This window comes from Falco punctatus (assembly GCF_963210335.1).
Source record: "Falco punctatus genome assembly, chromosome: 1".
Taxonomy (NCBI): Eukaryota; Metazoa; Chordata; class Aves; order Falconiformes; family Falconidae; genus Falco; species Falco punctatus.
The window spans coordinates 79,830,752-79,854,280 of record NC_137580.1 but is presented as its reverse complement, the minus strand read 5'-3'; the positions used below and the strand labels follow the sequence as shown (position 1 = coordinate 79,854,280).

The 23,529-nt window shown below is 37.0% G+C and overlaps 1 protein-coding gene across 7 annotated transcripts in view; it reads right to left on the bottom strand.

Annotated features, from left to right (window-relative positions):
* RAPGEF2 (Rap guanine nucleotide exchange factor 2) overlaps positions 1-23,529 on the bottom strand; it is a 197,634-nt gene that overhangs the window by 78,747 nt on the left and 95,358 nt on the right. For 4 of the 7 annotated variants that reach the window (XM_080377606.1, XM_080377603.1, XM_080377601.1 and 1 more), the window contains exons 5-7: positions 16,667-16,742; positions 13,876-14,043; positions 11,190-11,207 (exon numbers count right to left, since the gene is read on the bottom strand). In XM_080377606.1, coding sequence (XP_080233732.1) covers positions 11,190-11,207; positions 13,876-14,043; positions 16,667-16,742 — 262 coding nt within the window. The remainder of the gene's footprint in view (positions 1-11,189; positions 11,208-13,875; positions 14,044-16,666; positions 16,743-23,529) is intronic. The other 3 variants (XM_080377602.1, XM_080377607.1, XM_080377605.1) reach the window with 1 other exon arrangement.

The following is a 23,529-nucleotide window of genomic DNA, read 5'->3' as shown; positions in this document are numbered from 1 at the left end:
GTGCACAGCTCTGTTTTCAGTACAGCAAACTTTCTCTTTACATACCATCCATCTTAAAATAGGGGCAAGCTATAGTATTCATTTAAAATACTTGCCATCGAATTCTCTTATATATGACGATTATGTGAGGACGGACACGAAGGAAACCTATACCTGATGGATACACACCCAAAATGTGACAAGATGTCACATTTCCAGAGTATCTAATCTAGCCTACAAAACCAACTTGAGCAAAGCCTCACCACAGTAACAGAGCACCCAAGCTTTTCTCTAGATTCCATATTTATTCATGCTTTAAATCTGACAATACTTTTAAAAAGAGAAAAAAAAATCAACATATCTTTTGCGTTCCTGCAACACTTAAAAGGTCCAATTAAATTTTACTTGCAAGATCAGTATCCTATTTAGTATGTATGTAGAAAACAAACTTTCTGTGATGTTTAACTGACTCGTTATGTAAAAACATATATGTAAAAACTGTGTTTTTTACATAAAGCAAAGGGTTATTACTTACACAAGCCTAACGCACATAACATGGTTTAGAAGTACATATTATCATTATTAAATGTTAAAAATTAGACATTAAAATTTGAGATATTAATTACTTCAATTGGCAGAATGGTCACAGATTAGTTTCCTTAACTATTTCAGTACTTCGGGAGTTGAAAAAATGTAGTCTGACAGGACAGATTAAGTTTTTCCTGATACTCATAAAATTTTCTCACTTTGGTGTAAGGACAATAATTTAAGATAACGTGTTTATTAAACCCGAGAACATGCTTTCTGCTTTTAAACTGTGAAAAAAGCATGAAAACAAAAAAGCAAACACTCTCTGAGATCAAGTATTATGGTATCAGGCATATAGGACTAGCAAGGCCTCTTTACCAGATAAACAATAGCTTGACATCCATACCTACTGGGGACAGTGTTCACTACTGAGATAAAATAGCCTTACTGTCTTGAAAGAAAAACATAACAAGAACACAAAACCCCAAATATCATTGTGTCCATACTAATTTCACAGCAAGAAATCAGGGACAAATTCTTCACTCACGTGAAGCACCCCCAAAATTTCATGTTCTTCACTGTATAATAATTCAAGAAAACTCTCTGGAGCCTGGATAACTGCACACCTCTTTCATGTGTATCCTACTGCTGCATTCTTAAAAGGTATGAATAAAACTCAGGGATTTTTCCGAGGTCAATCAGCTACCCAAATTCTAGACCATTATGTTGTTTACCAGCCCCATTGAATCCTGTTACCTGAAATATGCTGACACATTTGAATCACAAGGGCGATTGTTCTGGCATGGAAATGAATGTATCTGAGACCACCCAAGGCAGGGGAACAATTATTTAATGTTTTAGTGTAAAATATTAGTAAATTAACAACAAGCAAAAACCTGGGTTTTGCAGTCTTCTCTAAATGCTAGTTGTTTTGTTCTGTTGGTTTTTGTTGGGTTTTTTATTCATTGGCAGATTCTGGCAGCAGTGGAGGGGGAGTATTTTTGCTTTAAGCAAATACGATATGCTTTCTAACGGTTTTCCTTGAACTTACTTACAAGCTTTAAGGGAGAATCTGAAACTCCTGCCACTATGTTTAAGGTGCAAAAATAGACAGGACTGGCTGAAAACCTCCAGTTTGCTGTTAGGTTTCTGAATTCCCCAAACAATGGTGGAAACTGTGTGCCATTTTTACTTTGTAGGTGATGCTGAGTCCTTTCTGTCCACCTTGTTGAAAGTTTGTTTGGACATCTCCTGAGGAGACTAACTACTTGTCTCTGGTATTTTGAGGAAGTTTAACTTTGAAAGGGCCAGTTGCTGTTACAGAGGATTTTCATTCACTTCAATTGCCTATTGGAAGGAAATAACTGTTGTTTTTGTCTCCAGCCACAATCTTATCCAGGGAGACTTTCCAAAGAGACTACTCCAGGGGTTCCCAATTAAAATCAACACTAAAAACAGTTTACCAGCATAAGATCATTTTCTTTTTGGAGAGCTCTCTCCTCACGCCCATGCACATCCTCCCTTGTGTAACGCACCATGCACTAACACATCTTGAAAGCTTTGTGCCCTGGCTCTAGCAACTGTACCGAAATAATTTATCTAGACCTTTCACTTTTATCAGTAGCAAACCCCATGCAACTGCAGTTGTCCCTTACTTTTAAAAATAATTATCAAGAAAAATGAACCAAATTGGTTTCAGATAGGAAAAAAGTCAAAATGCAACATCACATCCTTCAAATAAGGAGAAATTAATATAAAATGCTAAGAAATGTGCTTTCCCTCTTCTCTTTCCCAGTCAATTAAATCAGGGAGCCAACTACCATTAACTGATGTATGCCCCACTTTGCAAATTTAACACCACATTTTCCTCTTACAATTACAACAACAGATATAGATGTGTTAAATAAAATTAGGTAGAAGTGCACCTACCAGATTGAGTCTCCCTAATAATTTGATTCTTCATTTTTTGTATTCCAAGATTACTGTCGGAAAAGCTGTCAGCATGCTTACTATTAAGATGATCTTTTGTGCACCATGGATCATTTGCAGACTTTAAAACCAGTTAGCTGCTGGCCTTTATACTCACCAAATTACAACAGTCAAGAGTAATACAGAAAATATAATTCAGTGAAAAGAAGAAAAGGTAAAATAGTTTGTGTTTTACCACATGCATACACAGAAACATATATACAAATAATGTAAGAGTGAAAGCACATCAACAGTATCCGTAACACCTGTCAGCTGTTCAAGGTGCATGTCAAAATCTTGCTATCTGAAAACTCAAAGATAATTAAGGCTAACCACTCAACACTAGAGCCCAGCTCCCTATACCTATTACTCATACAACAGAATGCCAACACTTTGACTCGACCTTACATAAAACAATAATAGTTTTTTCATTATACAAAAAAAAAAAGTTTCCATCAGAGATGTGTAAAAACCAGGAATTTAAAAAGGACTCACGGGTGCTCAGCCTCGTATCTAAGAATAACTTCATTTCATGTTAACAGGGCAGTGAAGGACAAGGAAAGAATTTACACATAAACCCTGTGGAAAATCCAAGGTAACTACCTTACTTTACTCAGGACTTGTTAGCCCCCCTGAACTGAACCGTCACCTACTGGAACACACAAACACGGACAACAGCATCTACACTGAGCAGGACTAGCCAGGGTGCGGTAATACACACATCTAATGGGTTCACACATTAGAAGATTTTATCTCAGACTTAGTAGTTTTTAAATAAGTTATTCCACCTTTTTTCCTAACCAGCACCTTTGGCCAAGACAAATCCTTGCTAAATTATTAAAACTAAGACTACCTGGTAAGTATGATGGACATTGCTGCATCTCCATTAGCAGCTGTGACAGCACTTTGAGAGAAGCCTAGTATCTGCAAATTGGGCTGCCAAGTCTCAACTAAAAGCTTAGAAACAGAATTAGGTTGCATGTGCAAACACAGTTGCAAAAACTGTACCTTCTTCACTTTAAACAAACACAGCTTTTAGAGAAGCCAAAGCACATCCCTCTCTTTTAGTACAAGAACCCACCATCACTAAACTACCATGACAGACACAACCTCAAAGTTCTATCCTGAGACCTTGGTCAACTCCTTTACTCCTTCCTTCAGCACATTTTCGATATCTGACTCTGAAGTGTTTAGTTTTAGAGACTTTGGCACTTTTTGTTTAAAAGTATCTTGAAAAAATTCACAAATAGAAATTAAAGCATTACTTCCACACAGCAAGAGTTACAAGTAGCACAAAGCTTCAAACATGTGAAAATCCAAGCTATGTTAAACGAGATATGCACAATGTAGTTCTAATTTACTTTCATAGATTACTGTTTAAGATCATGACCAGACTAGAAGCCAGGAGTTGCAGGTTACCATTCTTGTTTTATTACTAAATTCTTGTATTGCCTTTAATTTCCTCCTTCCTCATCTCAAACTCGTTTGATACTCATGCACCAAAACTCGTCACGAAAGGTTCATGTTTAAATGTGTTGGAATAGGTTCCAGTCTTTGGTGGAGCCTTCAGACATGACTATAACATCAATATCTCAAAATATGGAAAAACAGTCTTGCCTTTCCCCCCCCCCCCCTTTCACAACTGGTAACTGCAAGACCAGTGAGAAACTGACATATGCCAGCTGCCCAAGAAGGAAGATGTGTTTGCAAATCCAAAACAAAAAGTGAAAGAATAACTCACTTTCTGCACTTAGAAACATAGAATCATTTATGTTGAAAAGGACCTTTAAAATCATCAACTCCAACTGTTAACCTAACACTGCCAAGTCCACCACTAAACCATGCCCTTGAAACAGCACATTGTGCATCTTTTTAAATACCTCCAGGGACAGTGGCTCAACCACTGGGCAGCCAACCCTGGGCAGCCTGTTCCAATGCTTAACAAAAAAAAAACCTTTCAGTGAAGAAAATATTCCTAATCTCCAATCTAAACCTCCCCTGGCACAACCTGAGGCTGTTTCCTCTTGTCCTTGGAGGACACTTGTTATCTGGGAGAAGACACTGACACCCACCTCACGACAACCTCTATTCAGGCGGCTGAAGAGCACGGTGAGGTCTCCCCTCAGCCTCCTTTTCTCCAGGCTGAACACCCCGGTTCCCTCAGCCGCCCCTGACAAGACTTGTGCTCCAGACCCCCCACCAGCTTCACTGCCCGTCCCTGGACACGCTCCAGCACCTCCCTGTCCCTCTTGCAGCGAGGGGCCCAAACCTGAACTCGGTACCTGAGGTGCGGCCTCACCAGTGCCGAGCGCAGGGGGACGGTCACTGCCCTTGCCCCGCTGGCCACACCTTTTCAGACACCAGCCAGGACGCCGCTGGCCTTCCTGGAACTCAGAATATTCTGTCTTTCCCCTACCTCCATTCTATACACACTTCCTTAGTTGCTCAGGATATTTAAACTACTACTTCTATTAATTTTTTAAAGCCTTGAAATTCAGTCATCAAAATGGTAATTTTAAATTATTCAAATCAAATACAAAAGCACTACTAAAAGTACTCAGAAACAGAATCTTTTGTGGGAAGACTGACACCAAATACTAATCGCATTATCTTCAAGTCACTATGTCAAGTACAGCTCATATAACAGTGGCTCAGATGCTTGCGAAAAAATGAACCGACAGCTTCTTTCCATACTTTAGTGGACAAACGCCCACATTAGAACTATCATTCCTGATGCTCACCTGTATAGAGATACCAGTGTTAAAAGGAGCTGTATTGGTATTCTACAAATAAATGCATAGGCAAATCACATTTCCCTATATGCACTTTATATGCAAACATTGTTTCTAAATAAGCATCATCCTCTTATGCTAATGAGGATATCCTATTTAAGAAATATTTAAGAACACGTGTATGTGTCTGGTTGTTCAATCTTCCTCAGCTCCAATCAAGTTTAAGTGGTGGAAATTCAATATTTGTATTTAGTTACATTATACAGCGATCAGTTAAGAAAAGAGTTATGAAAAATTCATTTTTCAGCTGCATGAACAACTTTCTGCTTTGATGACATTTAGTTTTATACCCTACAGCTCAGGAAAGCAATCTTTTACATAATATAAAAGAGCACATCACAAGTCAGTAACAGCAAAAAACTCACAATACTCTGGAAAATCAATGCTATTATTAACCAGAGTTTCATCTATGTGTGGTCATAAAGTATTGGCAACTCTGCAAGCTGTAGACAGGACATAGTGACAATAAGGTATCTAAAAAAAAGAAACTCAGGAATATTACTGACACTTCAGTTGCAGAAAATACTGCATAGCTTCAATGTTTCTCTTTGAATTTCCAAATCCAACCACAATTACAAATCCAGTTATGACACCAATGTGAGCCCTTCCAAAGGGAATAGAAGAACAGTAAATCCCAATGGACATATGAGTTCTACAGCAGGGGTGATGTAATATATAAAAATAGACACCCTCTGACAGAAGCTGCAAGCTGAGTAAATAACACACTGCATGTCATTAATTTTGCATTAGCTTGCCAGTAGACATTACTAAAAGGATGATGAACTAACAATTTTGTTCTGCTTCGGGTGCCACAGAAAATAAAATGATAGCATTGCTCATATATTAGCAATAATACATAACTTTAAATATAATAGTCCCTCACAACACAGCCACGTGGCAAAAAAAAGGTTGTGTTTTGCCACAAAACACAGAACACAGGGACGGGAATTACATATTGTCAATATAACATTACCAGTGGATTTTCCCATCAAGAAACAGCCAACTTCTACACAAAAAATGGTTAACAGGAACTGGCCAAATCATTATTTCATTTTTCAGGTAAGATTACCCCACAACTTTTACAGTGTCTCATTTCAAAATACACCTGCATATATAACAGTCACACGCTTCAGAAATTAGTATTATTGCATGTGTTCAAATATTACATGTACAAACCACGTATCTGTTTAGCATTTTGTATTACTCCCTACTATGATGTACACATCAATCTCACTCCAAGTCATGAGCAGATTATCACTTCCATGGAATAATAAAAACAGTTGCTTTTGAAACTGCATACTGAGTTTTGTAAATGAACAAAATAACTAAATACCCTTCCTGGTAAAAGGATGCTTGCACTTGACAATATTAAGAATTAGCCCCTTTCTTTTATTAATAAAACAAGCAATACAGTCTATTTTATTTTAAATATAAATACTAGAAATATTGAACAAATTATTTCATACTGAATTTGTTATCACTAGAGACAAATTTGTTTGAGCAAACGCATATTATGTGTGCAAACGTGTGATTAATGCACCCTTAGTTACGATGCTACATCCCATTGGCAACACACTGTAAATTTAGATGTATACAATCATGTTTTGAATTACCATATCTCTGCTTATATTACTTAAACTAATTTCTTTCATAACCAAGAACATAAATAAAAATTGGAGTCATTAAGTGAGGTGACCTTTTGGCTTTCATTTTCATACACCACATAACAGAACCATCTCAGCTTCCTTTCTCCTTGCTCTTCACATTTTTTCTTCTGTCTGGGGGAGAACTAAGTTAACATCACATTCAAAAATTAATCTTTTTAAATAGGCTCAGCTGCCATAACTCATACAAGCCTCTGAAGCCAAAACCCTCAAACATCCTGCTTCCCCAAACATTTTTGATGACCAAATGTAGCTGACTAGGACCTCCAGTAGGTTTTCTTGTGCCTTTTTTCCTTTGTAAATAGATTTGTGTAACACTTCCAAGGTCAAAGGATGTTTAAAAACTGCTTTTCCCCCACAACCTCTCCATATCTTTTATACCTTTATATAAGTCAGGCTTTCAGTGTGTCCACATCTCCTTGTTTGCTGCCCTATCAAATAATTTTCCTAATTTTTTTAAATGTGATTTTATTTTTTTAAAACATGAATACTCAACTGATTCTATGGTTTGTTTTTTGTTTTATTAAGTGAACTTGTATTAGAATGAAAGTGCTAGATAATCCTAAAAATCATCAGGAACATTAAAAGCTGCAGCTATTTACAGGCTTGAAAGATTTGACAGTATTCCTTTAAATTAATTGCTTGTAGAGGGGGTATCTGACAACTGTTTCCCCTGATTCTAACTAAAATCACTGACATTCTATATGTAATGAAGATGACTAAGTACACTACAATATTGACATCAATTTACTACGTAGAATACAATGCACTAACAGGAATACATTATATCAAGGTATATCACAATATTGTAAAGGCCAAATCGTTAAGCAGCAAGCATGTGAGGTATTTCATGATCATTTGTAGTGGTCCATTGAAAGACATCGAGCAATATGTATTGTACAACATAAACATAAATATACATGCAGAGAACCAATTGTATTATGCTGGTTTTTAACATTAAGTTTCATTCCAAATTATACTGGACATCTGTAACAAAGTCCTAGAAGAGATTATTTTTTTTTTAATTCTCATCTATTATACTAACCACAAGCAAACACCGCTTGTCACCTTGTAAACTTCCACATCACTTCAGTAGCCACACAGACTGAATAAAGGAAAACAACCTGGCTTCTGCATCAAATTCAGGCACAAAAAATTCAAAAATTCGTATTTTTTAAAAAGTCCTACCTAAATGTAGAAATACGACATACAACAGCTTAGTTTATTTTTAAAATGTAATTTTGCAGGCAAAGGAAAAGGCAAATTTGTTTCATAAAACAGAACAATCTGAACATAAATTGTCAATCCAGGAATTTTAGACTTTCAGCAGACAGCACGAATGCAAATGTTATCAGGAAAAAAAGGCTACTTTGCCAATGCTTTGCACTACTAGTTATAAGAGAAGATAAGGGCAGGCAGCAAGGTTTCTGCAATTTGCTACTGAACAAGTAAGCACATTCTAATACTTAAAAAAAAAAATACTAAAAAAGCTAGAAAAAACCCTCATACTTATTTTTTCAGGGAGTCATGGCTGCAGATGAGACTTGACACAGACGCATTAGACATGGTTTCATTTCCAGTCCTCTTCTCATTCAAATTTTCAGTCACCTCCTTCAAACAAAATCCAGGACAATACTTGCCTGCCCTTAACCCATTGGCCTGATGATGACTGGCTCTCCACAGCACAGCGTGTGAGGATAAAATTGTTACATGCTTGTAACTTGGGGAAGAAGCCGGCTTTATTGATGGCTCCGTGCCCACTGCTCTTTTCTTTCTGACACCGGATAAACGGATTGTCACCTCATGTGAATCTCAAGCTCAATGGGATAAGAAAGGCAGAGAGACCTTTTGCAGGGATTTTAGCAGCTGGTTTTAAAAAGCCCAGCTGAAGATGCACTAGTAGCAATTTTCATAAGCCTGTTAACTAATTCAAATCTGGACAGATTCTCACAGAGTAAAAAGCCACACACCACACTTGCTGCTCAGGGCTAATCACAGGTGCCTCAGCATTTTATCTACAGGCCTGCCTGCACCTCTCTAAATATTCCTCAGTAAGCGCTGATATTTTGCCTTTAGCAAAGCAAAGGCTACGGGTACAACAAGTAAAAGCCCACATCTCAGTTTACATACCACGTCTAACGCACAGGAGACTATCACAAACCAAGGAGCTGCAAATTACTACTTGCAACCTCTATGCTACTTACAAACAGCATCTTATTTTGGACAGTTATTTTTCTTTTACAAACTTCTGTTCATTTACACTAAACACGTCACGCATGATATACATAATAACATGCTCAGCCACACTCAAGACTGGGCATGACCAATTCTTCACAGGTGCACAGAAGCACCCACAAAGTTTATCGGCAGTATGATATTACAAGCAAGTCTACACTTTTTAAATTTACTCCGTAGCTAACTACTCTATTTTAAAGTTAAAAGAAGAAGAAAAATCAGCCTAAAGCCAAAGAAAATCCACATAAATTCTCAGGAGAAAGAGTCCGTCCTCTTTCAGTCAAGTCACTCAAAACAAGGGCCTTTCACTGAGAACATTAAGTAGCCTTAAGTACAGATACACACAGAAAGAATATCCACACCCAGAAGTTAAAATCCAATTTCTATTATTAAGTAAAGTGATGTTAACACTAAACTAGTTAAAGACAGTTTCTGGCTCATTAGAAGCAAAAGCAAAAATATTCTACCCAAAAAATCTGAACAAGGTTTTCCAGATTCAAGTAAGAACAGCTCACCCTAAACTTAGGATTTTTCTTCTTCCCTGAAAAAGAACAGATCCATTTTACTAAACTACCACCATTTGGTGGCAAAAAAAGATGCCATTTTATCAGCCTGATAACACACATTTATTTTATTTCTAGACATTAAGAAGTTTCTCTTTTCCTCACCCTAGAAATCAGCAACACTTATTCAAAAAGTAGCATCTACAAGATTCAACATTAGATTTCACTTCAAACAGCCCTTCAAGCATTAGGGTGAGTTATCAAAATACTGCAAAGTATTTCAAATTCCTATCATAATTTGAGAAGCATGTTATCACTCTTGGATGTAATATTTCAGTAAGCATAGGTTACTCAGGATCATTCCACTGAAGAACTGGTGAGCACTGGTCTGAAGGTAAGAAACTGTATTCCTAGAGGCACCACACATACCGAAGAAAGTGAGCATTTCAGCACAGAAGTCACTTGTCTACAATACTGGAACCCCAATTAAATTTGAACCCTCTAAGTCTTAAAAAATTAATTGAACAATGTGACACAGAAGGAACTTTATTCAAAATAAATGCATTTCCTGACAAAATATCAGAAGAATTAACCAAAGTAATGCTTGAGTAAAGAAAGAATTTTGAAAGCTAAAAAGAACAGGTTTTTATTTGTTTGCAGCTCTATCATAAAAAGATTTCTCAAGTGTAACAGTGGAGACATTTAACAGTTTGACAAGACACATTCTTATCAAACATTGTATTTGGTAGATGCTTAGTATTTTCCCACTTTGGCATGGACAAATGCAATTACAAATACAAGTTAAGTTTAAAAGATGCCACTGAGATCTACGGATTACTACGACTGCATTTGAGATCCGATGTCAGATAAAGCTTCTATTGTTTTGTTTGGTTTGGTACCATTCCAAGATACTCGACTACTTGGGAACACTCTTCTCCCCAGCTTGGCAAACCTGTGTTTCAAATAATGGCCATTTACACATACTTTGATAGGAACCTACAAAATCCTGCTTCTTTATACCAAATCAGTACACATCATCAGAATGGAAGACAAGCAAGAAGCATCCTTGCAAGTTTCCAGCTAACAAAAACTTTTTGTTACTTCTTTGGTGCTCATCTTGTCCCACTCCATTCCCCTGTTCTACTGACATACAGGTACTCAACAGTGACAGGCCTATTTTTTAAATCAAAATAAAAGATTAAGATTATGGAAGAGATACCCCAGTAGTGTCTTGTCAAATAGTAAATATTTTATATATACCTTTAGCTTACTCTGCTCCATTTTGTATAAAATCACAGGATGTCAAAGCAAGGAAGAAAGGTCAGTCAAGCTGGGCAAGAGACATACTGTCACCAGATTCCACGCTGACATTAATATTTTTATATCATAGTGAGACTGCTCAAGTATCAAAGCAAAGGCTAGGAGGCAATTTTAGTCATAACATTGCATCAGAATTATGATATCACACTGCATACCCACAAGTAAATGGTTAGGGGACCATACACAGTAAGTTACAATACCTGAGGTTTAGTGCATTCCTGTGAGCCAAAATGAAATGAATGCCATATAGGAGGAAAGGAAAAGATGAACATTATCAGACATGCCATAGTACATTCCACCACTATGAAGATAATGTTAAATTTATGTTAATGAGGGTCCACCATCTCCTACAAGCTGACTCTATTGCATAAAGCCATGCCACAACTGAGAGTACTGCATTTAATTTTTAATTCTTGGAAAGCATGGCCTAGCAACTTCATTTAAAGCTCTACATTTTGCATACGTTTTCAGAAAGATGTAGAACTCCTTCAGAAAATACTTTGAACTTTCTGAAGAAAAGCATTCGGAGACTACTGCAAATAAAGCATTAATAATATACCCAAGACAAAAAAAAAAAATCATTCTACATAGTAACTACAGATTTAGGGTAAACCAAAACCTAAGAAAATTACATATTTTGTGAAGATTTTGAGGGGCTATCAAAGCAGCTTTATTAATTTGAAACTCATGTACCTGAAAACCTAAACCAGAATATACCCACAAGGACTGAAAACAAATGCATCATATTAATCCTTTTCAAGTTGAATTTAACACATTATTTACTGCAATATCTGAACATCTGCATTTTTTTCATGCTGCTTTATTTATCCAAAACTAAGACGAACCAAAGATGAGACCCTGACAGATGCTGACTAAAGAATAGACGGGCAACAAGCCCACGAGATATGTGTTATGTTTTGAATTCCCGTGTTTCAAAACTCTCTGCTTTCTTCAGTAAGTTTTTCAAGAAATTAAGACTAAAAAAATGAGGTCAAGGGACATAAAATAGGAAAGGAGAAAAGACAATGCAGCCTTTAACATGTATGGTTAAAGCGATAGAAATAATACTGCTAGCAGAAGTAGATGAGAGAACAATGTATACAAGATCACCAAATACTGTAAAATAGGAGGGAATGGGCCAGCATGAAGAGTCTTGACTACATCGTAAAACTCATTTAAGACTGACTCATTTGCTTTGGGTAAGGGGGCGGGGGGGGAAGTCAGTCATATGCCTCATATTATACTTTTTACAGCAACATTTGACTGTAATTATTGCAAATTTTACAGTTTATTTGGCAATCTCTTCCAACTCAATATGAAATCTCGCTTGCAATGAATTTCCCAACACATACACAAAATCATTATGAACTCACACAACAGAATGGCACACAATGGGCTTTTGCTCTTAGTACCAGTTAAGCTTAAGAAAATTCATTAGGCATACCTAAAGTGAAATTTATACAACAGGCAAGGACCTACAAATGCAAATGGCACTGTGTGCAATCTAAATATTGCCCTTCTAGAGTTAGATAACAATCACACTAGAACTGTTTGCTAAGCACAACATACACATCTAAATACTACGAACAAAAGCAATTTTTCCTGTAGTTCCCACGAAGTCCAATACTACACACGTATTTTTCCAAAAACAGACTAGTAAAACGTTTCATCTTCAAACCAAGTGAACTGGCTCAATACGTATTAAATTTAGAGGCAATTAAAACTGCACTGAAAATTAAACCATTAAAAGCTGTTGTATAAACAAAAACAAATTGTTGGCATAAAATGTAATTATTCAACTCATGAGGAAAAGCCTGTATAATTAACAGATGTAATCAAACATCTACACACTTACAGATGCACATTGAATATACAGGGAACTGGCAAACAAGGCAAGGAATAAGGATAAAAAAGGAAAAACAGGGGGAAAAAACCCAAAAAACCAAACAACCCTGCATTGGATCAAAGACAGTATTTTAAAAACACTAAAGCTCTAATCCTGCAAATTTATATGCACGTAGCTTATACTGTGCAAAATTTAGCCCAACAAACTCAATGAGATTAGATATGCACAAAGTTATTTATGTGAATGCCTTTACGGTTCTAGTAGATTTGAGGTCTTAAATAAATGAGAGCCAAAGACAAACAGCTTTTCCAGTATTTTGCTTACAGTTGAAATCAATACCAAACAAACACATTAATCTAATAGAGTTTTTCCCAATTCAAAAGCCATATAAAATATTTTTTATTTTCATCTCAAGAGAAAGCCTGGAAGCTTTCCACATACAAGATTACCCCAATGAGGAAAACAGAAATCAAGTAAAATGACTAAATGATCTCCCTGATGATGGGCAGACTACGTAGCTCACTGAAACCCCAGAATAAAGGGCTCTTGAGGCAGAGACCAGTAAAGGTTAATCTGACATTTAAATTCTGGATACCAAAATGAAATGACAGATTTAATCCAAGAATCTGGCCTACTGCAATGCAGCACAGTCCTTCTTGGGCAACCACTGTTACCATATATGTGAATGGGTGTTTCACAACTGAACTTTTAACACTGTACACTAAACTATTTGTACGATAACAATATCAAAAGGAAACGAGAACATAATTTCTTTCACAATTTCAAATATATGTATAATAAGTCCAAATAATGACTGGACATTCATGGTCATAAGAAATGTGCTTTCAACCCTAAACTAAGATGCAAGCTGCACACACGTTCACATACTAATGGAGTCAAATTCACAGTATTTTAAGGGGAAACTTCCCTACCAAAGCACACTTGTTTAAAGATGCCAGCAAGTTTAGCCATTTTGATTGGCTTATTTTCAGTAATTTTCCTGTTTATGTTTCTGTGAACCATACAGACAGACAGCTTACCGTATGGTAGCCTCTAGGTAGAGGTGGCTTCCCCACAGGATAAGGGTCAACAGTATCAATAATTGTTTGTCGCTCCCCTTTTTGGTTGATTTTCCTAAATCTTCTTCGAGATTGCCTATGAGAAGCTTGACGTTGAAAATACTCCTCATTTTCATCCATGTAATCAACCTACAATAGATGCAAGAGAGTGTCATTTCCCACAAGAAATAAAAATGTTTCTTATTAGAAAAACAACAAATCCTGTTCTCAAACAATGGCAGTTAGCTTTCAATTTCCTGCATTTTAAGCACTAATAGTGAAACCACTACTTTAAAAAAAAAAAAAAACAACACAAAAAAAAACCACTGCTATGAACAGTATCAGCAAATACGGCCAGTTTTCAAAACTGATAGAAGAAAAATCTTCTCCTTTCCTCTCCCACTTCTTACTCTTGCACAAATACAAACATTTCACTACTCAATATGTTACAAAAAGAAAACTGGTATGAGAAAGAATTTGGTAGTTTTCCTACTGACCTCTGTCACTTGGTATCTTCCCTAACCAACCTACGGCAAAGGCTTTGCTTCTTTATAGGCAGTACTGGTTTTATTGTTTACTGCAAATAATTTGAAGACATTAAAGAAGTATTTCTAATAGACTAAGCTTACATAAAAACAAATCCCTTCAAAACAGCAAGAGGGAGAATAAAAAATACCTATTAGGTATATCCTAATATATATCAGCCATCTCAGTTTCAGACTTTTCAAAGTAATAGTCCTAAATTACACACAACGGTATACTGCAATGAAAATATTTGAACTAGGAATTCTGGTTTTCCTGAAAAGGAACAATCTTTTTACAGTAATTTGGCTGAAAATCAACATCTCTTCTGTGTTGACCCAACTAATAGAAACCTTACTCAAAACTAACAGGGAAATGGGGGGGGAGAGAGGGGGAAAAACCACAACTGTCAGCACTGCCTATCTATAGGGACTCAGTTAACTCCTCCTATTCACTTCCACCCCCCAGGGATAAACAGTATTTCTGAAGATGTAGGTAGGAGCTTACAAAACACCTTGCGAGGTTCCTCCATATTTTTCAGCACATAGAAGAGATTCAGACAAAAGATTACTCGGAATTTGCAGTGTGTCCGTCAGAAGTATCACATATTAGTCAGCTCAAGTCACTAAATACACCTTTCAGTGTACTAATACAAGGGGATGAGCACAGGAAGAGCTTACCCCCCCACCACTGAGCATCTGTTTCACATCTGACACAGTTCCACTCACACCTGACACCTCTCCCCCTTCTTCTCCCCACAAAGCGACTCCATCCAGCCCAGAGACTGAAAGTTACCGTGCCCGACAAACTCTGGGGGTGGGATTCTTTCTATTCAAGGTACAACTATTCCTTTGAAAGGCTGGATTGAAGTCAAATGTTTCATTTCAGCTTTCCCAAAACTCTAGTTGTTGGTCTGGAGGGTTTTTTTGGACTAATATGACACATGTGGGAGTACCTGCCCCAGCCCAACATTACCCATCAGTCTAAAAGATGACAAGATTTCTTGTGGATTCTTGTTTAGTCATCTCCTTTCCCCATGCCCATCCTTAAATCTCTTCTTTGTAACTTACTGAGGAATGCATGAGACAGACATCCCCAACTAAATTTTATCCTAGTGGTGAGAGTAACACAAACTGGTCAGACAAGTCAAGGGGCCAGTGGGGAGGCATAAAGGGCTGCTGCTGAGGAGCTGCTCCTTTACAAAGTAAAGTTACAGAGAGCTTTATTTAGGGATAGCAAAAAAGCAACTGGCATTCTCATGTATGCTTTCTGTGTCTCCATAGCTCCATAAGACAATTTTCTTAATTAGAATTGGAAGAGGGAGATACATAATCAAATGATAGAAAAAGATCCCATTATACAATCATCTTTATCTGCTTATAGAGAAATCACAAAGAGCTTAAAACCCACGAAAGCATGCCTGCATTTGCATGAAGATAAGCTAAAAAGCTACTTTTTTTAACAACCAACTTTAACAGAGTAACCTAATCTCTCTACAAGCCTAAAGCTATACCACAATTTCCTGAGCTTCCACAAATTTTACAGAAACTTTAGGAAAAGAATGTTCAGCGTCACAGCCAGTATCTGAACTATCATCTACATATGGCTTAGATAACCGTCTTGCCAGTATTAGTAATCGATCACTTCTCAATGACAGAGAAAAACATTTAGCCCATTGGTTATGCCTTTGTTCAGGTGGGCAACTACAAAACTTTCGAGCCTGTGAACCCTCAGAGACAATGCTTTTCTGCCACTGGACCACAGCAGATACTGCTAATAAATAACCTTCACCCAGAAAAGTTGGTAGAATTTTAAAATGTTCAAACTGCTTCTTAAAACTTCAGACAGCTGAGAAGAAATATTTCATTCAATCAACTATTTATTACTTTAGCTAAAATGAGATTAATCCTTTAAAGCATCTTTGCCTACCTATAATAATAAAACAGCTTAAAAAAACCCAAAAGCCATACACAAAACCCCCACAAACTGTTCTGCTGTTCTGCTAGCAGAAGAAAACTTCAGTTTTACAAGAAATCTGCAAGAGTAAATGTAACAACAATAAAAAGATACCTTTATCACTCAAACAATGCAAGTATGTGAGCAAAGAATGCCAAGAAAATTATGTATGACATCTTAGATTTATAAAAAGATCATGTGCAAAACAGAAAACTCTTCAAGTTTTACTGGAAGTTGAAGTGTTACCAAAGCTGGCCTGTAAAATCTGAAACAAACTGAATGAAAATATTCTTACCACAATCATTTCAGATGGCTCTAAAACAATGCATTCACAGCCACGCCTGAAGCTTCCTGCAGAACGCTTGCCAAAACTGAAGAACAAAAATAGTTCAATCAGAAGTCAGACTTACAACACAATCCATAAGCATATTTGCATCTTCTCCAGATATTGTAAAGCACAGAATTAAAAAAAATGTACTTACCTCTGTATGAAACAAGTTTTCATGCATATGTCCTTTGACAAGTAACTAATACCCAAGGACACCACCAGCTGTGTATTTTGTATTTATATAGTTTGCCAAGAGTATTTGCTAAGTAATTCTATCAACACTAAAACAAGTGTCAATCAAGTGGTGTCTACAGAAGATGCATGGGTGATTCTGAACTACATTACAGAGTTTGATCTAGTATCTTCTGGCATTACAGCATTAAGTTACCTAAGCTATCTGCATTTCTATAGAGAAAGCTAACTTGCATACTAAGGAAAGAATGAAAAGCCTGATCAACTTCAATTAGCTCTTTTTTACTTAAAATAAATTAACAAAATAAGTATGCTGAAAGTGAGGGTATTCCCAAATTGAAGATGAGGACAAAAGGTTGTTCTGCTTTTCCTGACACGTTCTCACCTTAGTGCAATAATTAAGCATAATACTATTTTGCTTCCTGTAGGATAAAATAGAAAGCTATTTTAATTTCAGTTTCTGAAGTGCTCTGACAGTATTAAATGAGTATGTGTGTCTCTGCAGGCTTAACTGCAAAGAATCCTCAAAATGCAGCAGTAAAGGTGGAATGCAGAGAACCAGTACATAATTCAGTGAAATACAAAACCTTTATTTTTAGATCCTTAATCATACACCATCAGAAGACAAGACAACCAGCTAAAGTTAGTTTCTGGGGTGTGTGCTTCCCCTGCCAGGTAGTTTGTATTTAAGCCTGCCAGGTCAACACCAGATCTTGCCCGTTGCAGAGAGGAAGGCAGGATAGAAGTCAAAACGGCTGGACCTTCAGGACCCCTCTTGCAGCTTGCTGTAACACATGTGCCCTAAAATCTGCCAAGAGCCAAGGAACCATTTAGCCATTCCCTTTCTTCAACTGGCACTGTGCAACAGGCATGGAAATCCTTCCTATCTGAAGCTCACAGGGCAACAGCTGTCACATAAGTTTATGAAAAGCAAACCAGACTCAATATAATTGTAAATCAGTAAAACTGAACTTTACCCAAGCCTCTAACACACAACCATAGTGACACACTTAAGCAATGACTTTGTTTGTGAAAAGTAACTTTTTAAAGCTTTATTTCATAACAAGCAAACTGAAGAACTTCATACACCATTTGGAAGAGTGTAGCTAGCCAGTTTATATCTATTCTGCTACCCCGCCTACTGATTAGTAGAAATGAACAATTTAACTTGCTACCACAAAGGCTAATCTCTTGACAACAGCACGTTTATAGCTCAAAAAGAAGGCAGTCAGATATTGAAAAGAAGTGCCAGCTGTGCTTATTCATCAAAATAATAATCGCATTTAATGGTACATGGGACTTCTACAATAGAAAAAATTTTCCAGAATACTAAGCCCCTTGAAAAGAAACATTCAATAAAGAAGTCTCTCAACAAAATGTTATTTTCCTAGGGGCAAACACATGCTTCCTCCTATAGTCCAGCAACAAAACACAGGGTGCTTTGCTTTACAATGCCATCTTGAATTTTATACCATTTCAACTACTCTTTAAGAGACCAGAAAATGAAGCCATTATCTTGATTCACTAGACTGTCGCAGAAGTGACAAACTTATTTTCTTGGTCATTAACCTGATCCATATACACAGTTTTTCCTTAAAAAAAAGGAAAGGAAGGGATGAGAAAGGAAAAAGTAAATCACCTCAATGACTGAAAAACAAAAGTGTAAAAATGGTGATTAGGAAGTCACCTTATTTGATATTCTAACTGAAAACAAACACAGAAATACTCCCTTTTCTCTTGCAGATACTTGTCCCCCTTTTTGTAACCATTGGTTTTGGTCTGGAAGACACTATTGCTGTATTTTTTGCCAGGTCACTTTCTAGCCTCACAGCAAACACCAATTTCAATAGAAAATGCACATACACTTTTCCAGTCCACCATTTCTTCTTCCTCTATTGCTGTCTGTAAGTATCAGCTTTAAACTTCTGTCCATTGCTAATCACTTTTGACAGCCAAAAGTTTCAAGCTTTAGCAAACTCAGTAAAAAGCAGCAGCTTGTTTTGGATGTGCTTTTGAGCTCTTGAATAACTTGTTTGGATTTTACCCTTCAGCACAAGGGAACAGTAGTCAACATATTAAGACAGCAGGCATGCATTGAGCTACTATAAAGAATATTCTTAATTTCTGTTCCCAGTATCACACTGATACTTGCAGCAAATAACCATGTCATCGCTGTACTGCTCAAATTCCTATGACAGCACAAAATTTATCAAAGCAGACAGTGCATCACACATACATATTATCTTTGACCAAAGATCACGAGGCTTTTCAGGCTGCAAACAAACTCCATAATCTTTGTGAAGTATTGTAGGCCAGACAAGTAAATCAAGGCAGAAAGTTAAATGACCCTTCAAGTGTTGCAGTTCTCAGATACGCCACACCAGCTAAACCTCCTGACTTCCAATCTGCTGCTGGAAATTCATCATCAGTGAGGAATTCAGGTAACCAGGGAAAATTAGGAATGTCTCTTGTGACTGTCCACTATATCTGAACGTTTCAGAAGTGTCCAACTCTGACTTTAGTAGAACATCCGTCACAGTTTTGCATACTACCTGTTGCAGAACCACACTGCGATACCTACACACAGTCACACAAACAGCTGTTGACATGCAACTGAGGAACAACAGGGGTCTTTGGGCATCACCAATCCCACTGTTTCAGTTCAGAAGACTGATATCAAAGTCAGTTCTACCAAAATTAATTTATTTGTCAGAGCTTCCCACAAGAGCAAAAAGCAAGGACCAACAAAGGAGGACTTCAGTGACACCCTTCTCTAGCTGAAATCCCTAGCTGCAGTAACCAGCCACGAGGTACAGGAAAGCCACCAAACAAACAATTTAAAGTTAAGATTTTAAAGTTATTTAAAACATTAATAAGCAGTAAAAAGAAGCAAATACCCAACACATAATACAGTCTGTTTACTGAGCCGATCAAAAAGCCCAAGCTGCACAGCTTTTTATAAAATACCTTATATGTTACATATAATAATATAAATCATCATACATAGAGAGGGGAACTTCATACAAGGGACCACAAGCTGGCACCCAAGCTAGCTTGAGGGATGCCAGGTAACACACAGAAACAGGAGCAGCAGACGAAGTTTCAGGGAAGGGCTGACATACTCTGTAATAACCAGCTTTGTTTCAGTAACTTTTGCTAGACACTGTTCTTTCCAAATGTTGATGCCACACTTCCCGGAGAAAGTCAGTTTGACTGCCCAGATTTATCACAACATACACAGTCTACATGAGCAGTGGCTAGCTAAAATAAAACATAGAGAGCCTTTATTAGTGGGTTTCAATGGATAGGGCTTTGACAAATATATTCCTCCCCCTACTGTAGTGTGAAATAAGCCTATGGATATATGGCTTCACTATGGAGGTTACAGTTAAATCACACTTTTATTTTTAAAATGTGGTAGAGAATTGTACCTAATAGACACTTCACATTTGGTTGTACCATATCCTTCCTTAATAACATTAATTAGAGTTGTCTTAATACATAAAGATAAAATCTCTTCCTACCTAAGCCTTATTCATTTCAACTTCTAAAAATATCTCATTTGCAACTATTAAGTCAGTGATATACCTGAGAGAACCATACAACATCCAGCAAATCACCTGAGAAGGGATGTAGAGATTATATCAGTAATTTGGATAGCCAGAAGGCTGTCTGGTTAGAATATTGCTGCCTCACCTAAATTCCCCAAAGATCCTTGTTTTGCAGCAGCTTTTCCAACACTTTTTCTCCCTGCTACCACATAAGCTCTGACTTGAGGTTCCTCGAGTATTAAACTTCACAGATGTTCTCCTTAGTACCTGTCCTAGAGGCAATTTCACTTCTGGAGTCCTTTTCTATCACAGTTACTTTTATTCCCCATAAAGCTACTGAGTGCATGATATGAATGTAAAACAACCTTAAAAAAATACCTTAAAGATATATAAAACTATTTTATTTGCAGGAATCTACTTTACAGTAGCAAATTTGAAAGTGGCTGATTAAAAAAATAATTATATCTTAGAAGGCTAGATACTGTGCCCACGCAACTGCTCCCTAACTATACTAATTTCCTGAAGCAACTGACAAAAGTCCAATTTCCCACTTGACTATTCAAAAGCATTATTTCCAAATAAATTTGTTAGTACTAAATAAACCCTTTTGCTCACTGTATTAAAAACAGGTATTTTAATTCATATAAGTAACTTATAGCTTCATTTCCATTCTAATGCATTCTAAAATGGAGTTTACACTGACTGTCGATGACAGTGCCCTTCTCTGTAAGCGTACCTTACTATATACGTATCTTGGAACTCATTATACTCAAAACATACACAGCTGGTTAAAGAACAGATGTATTACAGTTTACAACACACTAATTAATAGCAGACAAGTTTTAAGGGAAAGCTAAGGGTTTCATGTTTCCAAAGATGGCACTTCACTTTCAGTTTTCATTAAAAACACCTTTACAATTATAAAACTACAATCAGTGCAAATATGTCAGCAGCTAACAAACAGCAAAAGGAGAATAATTTAAGACCACTGACTGCATTTATTCCCCTTCAAGTTTATTACATGTACTAATAAAACAAAACAACAAAGTATCTCAATTAAATGAAACACCTAGAGCTACAAGCAACACATTAAATTTTATAAGTGCTTACACACAGAGACAGCCAAAAACTTCCAGGTATTGAGGGTGACTCCTTCTATCCTTTCTATTATCATCGTGACACTGGAGAGCAACGCAGCTTTCTCCAGACGTGACCCATCCATTGCCCCAGGTCCCCAGACATACTGGTACATGCACACACAGACGCTCTTTTCAAAGCTCGCAGGCAAGGCGGCAGCTACTGAAGAGGGAACATTTCCCTATCAGCATTCAGCCCTGTCCCCTCGCCCTGGGCCTCCACATTCCTGTTTTCACGTCAGCCCAGCTCCCAAATGGAAAATTATTTCTAAGCACTGGAATGTAAACGCATTCATCAAAAACGATGCAGAATCTGAATAAAACTCCACTGACGACAAACACCAAGAAAAAGTTTTTCACTGAGAAGCCCTTTTCTTCCTCCCTCTTTAAAGACCAAGGATCACTCACAGAAAACCCAGTTTCACCAGTAACAACTATTTTGAAAAGGACATATAAAAATTTAGGTTTTCCCCCATAATGTGTCTAAACATTTATTTCTTTTGATATTCACCACCTTGCATTAGCTTAAAGTAATAATTAATCCCCCTATGTATTGCAACTCTTAGTAAAACTACATCTAAGTCTCACAAAGAAAGCTCCACAAAGTGTGATCATCTATATAGTGCGCATTCTTCAACACATTAAGTGCAAAATACTGTTATAGTTTTATGTATTTGTAAATGCAATATTTGGAACAAAGCTGCTAGTTTAGAATAAAGTATTTAATTGGCATTTCCTCTAAGTCAAAAAGCATATTCCATTTTGACATGTTCTAATGCAAGGAAAAATACAAGTAAAAGATTTTCTTGTTTCTCAAGTTCTTAGAATTTTCTGTGGTATATTTATGGAAAAAAATAAATTCAATATAAATCTTGCTTAAAAAAAAATCTACAACATATTAGAAATAGAAACACAATGCATGAGTATTGCAACAATTTATGCTAAAACTCTAGAAATCAGATATTAAAAAACTTTCTTTGTCCTGAAATTTTCAAATGGGATGTACAATGGGTGTAAGATCAATGCTGTGCAATATTTGCCAGTGCAGGACTTCCAAATACACATGGACATCAAAGTAAATATTTTCCCTCTTCCACCTTCCATGAAACCAGTCCTTTTCTCTTTGAGACTGTACTTGAATAAATCTTCAAGCATAAGGCTATGCACAGCTGAGTTCAGTTTCTCGAGTTTTTAACATACTCATGACAAAAACAAGATCTTAAGCTACATATACCAAATACTTCCCAACTCATTTTGTGAAAATGACATTGCTTCAGCTGACATCTATCTTTAGGAGGATCACCCAAAACTTCCAAAATGAAAAACAGAGGGATTGTATTAAGCACATTTAGAATTTGGAGTTGTGTAAGACAGAGCCTTCACCTGCTGTTAGGTAGCACCCACCCTGCAAACACTGTTGCTGCCGTCACTATTGGCGTTCAAGTGCTCTCTGCTGTGTTTTTCACCTTCCCTCTACCCTCCAGCTTCTCAAACTCGGAGCTCAGAGGAGCCACCGTTCCTCCGCATGATCATTTGCCACAGGTCCCGCCTGCACATGCTGCCTGGTGCTGGTTCCTCATACCAGCGCCGTGACCTCAGCCACGACCAGCAGCTGCTTTCCATCACTGCGTCAATTATTCTCTGATGATACAGAAGCAAACATGTGCAGAACGTCTGGTCTCCGACAAACCCCGAAGTCAAATCTTGATGCAGCAATCAACACTTAACTTGCAACAATGCCAAAATGCTTAGATGTAGTTCTAAAGCAAACCAGTCACGCTGAATTCCTGAATTAAATATTATTGAGCGGTATTTAGTAGATGTCTAAATGGGGAAAAAAATGGGGACTATATTCTATCTGGGAATAGAGATTCTTCAAATCCTTCACTCTATTTGGGATACAGAGTGAAGGATTCAGTCAAGTTCCTCCTCCTGTGTCTTTTTCTATTAA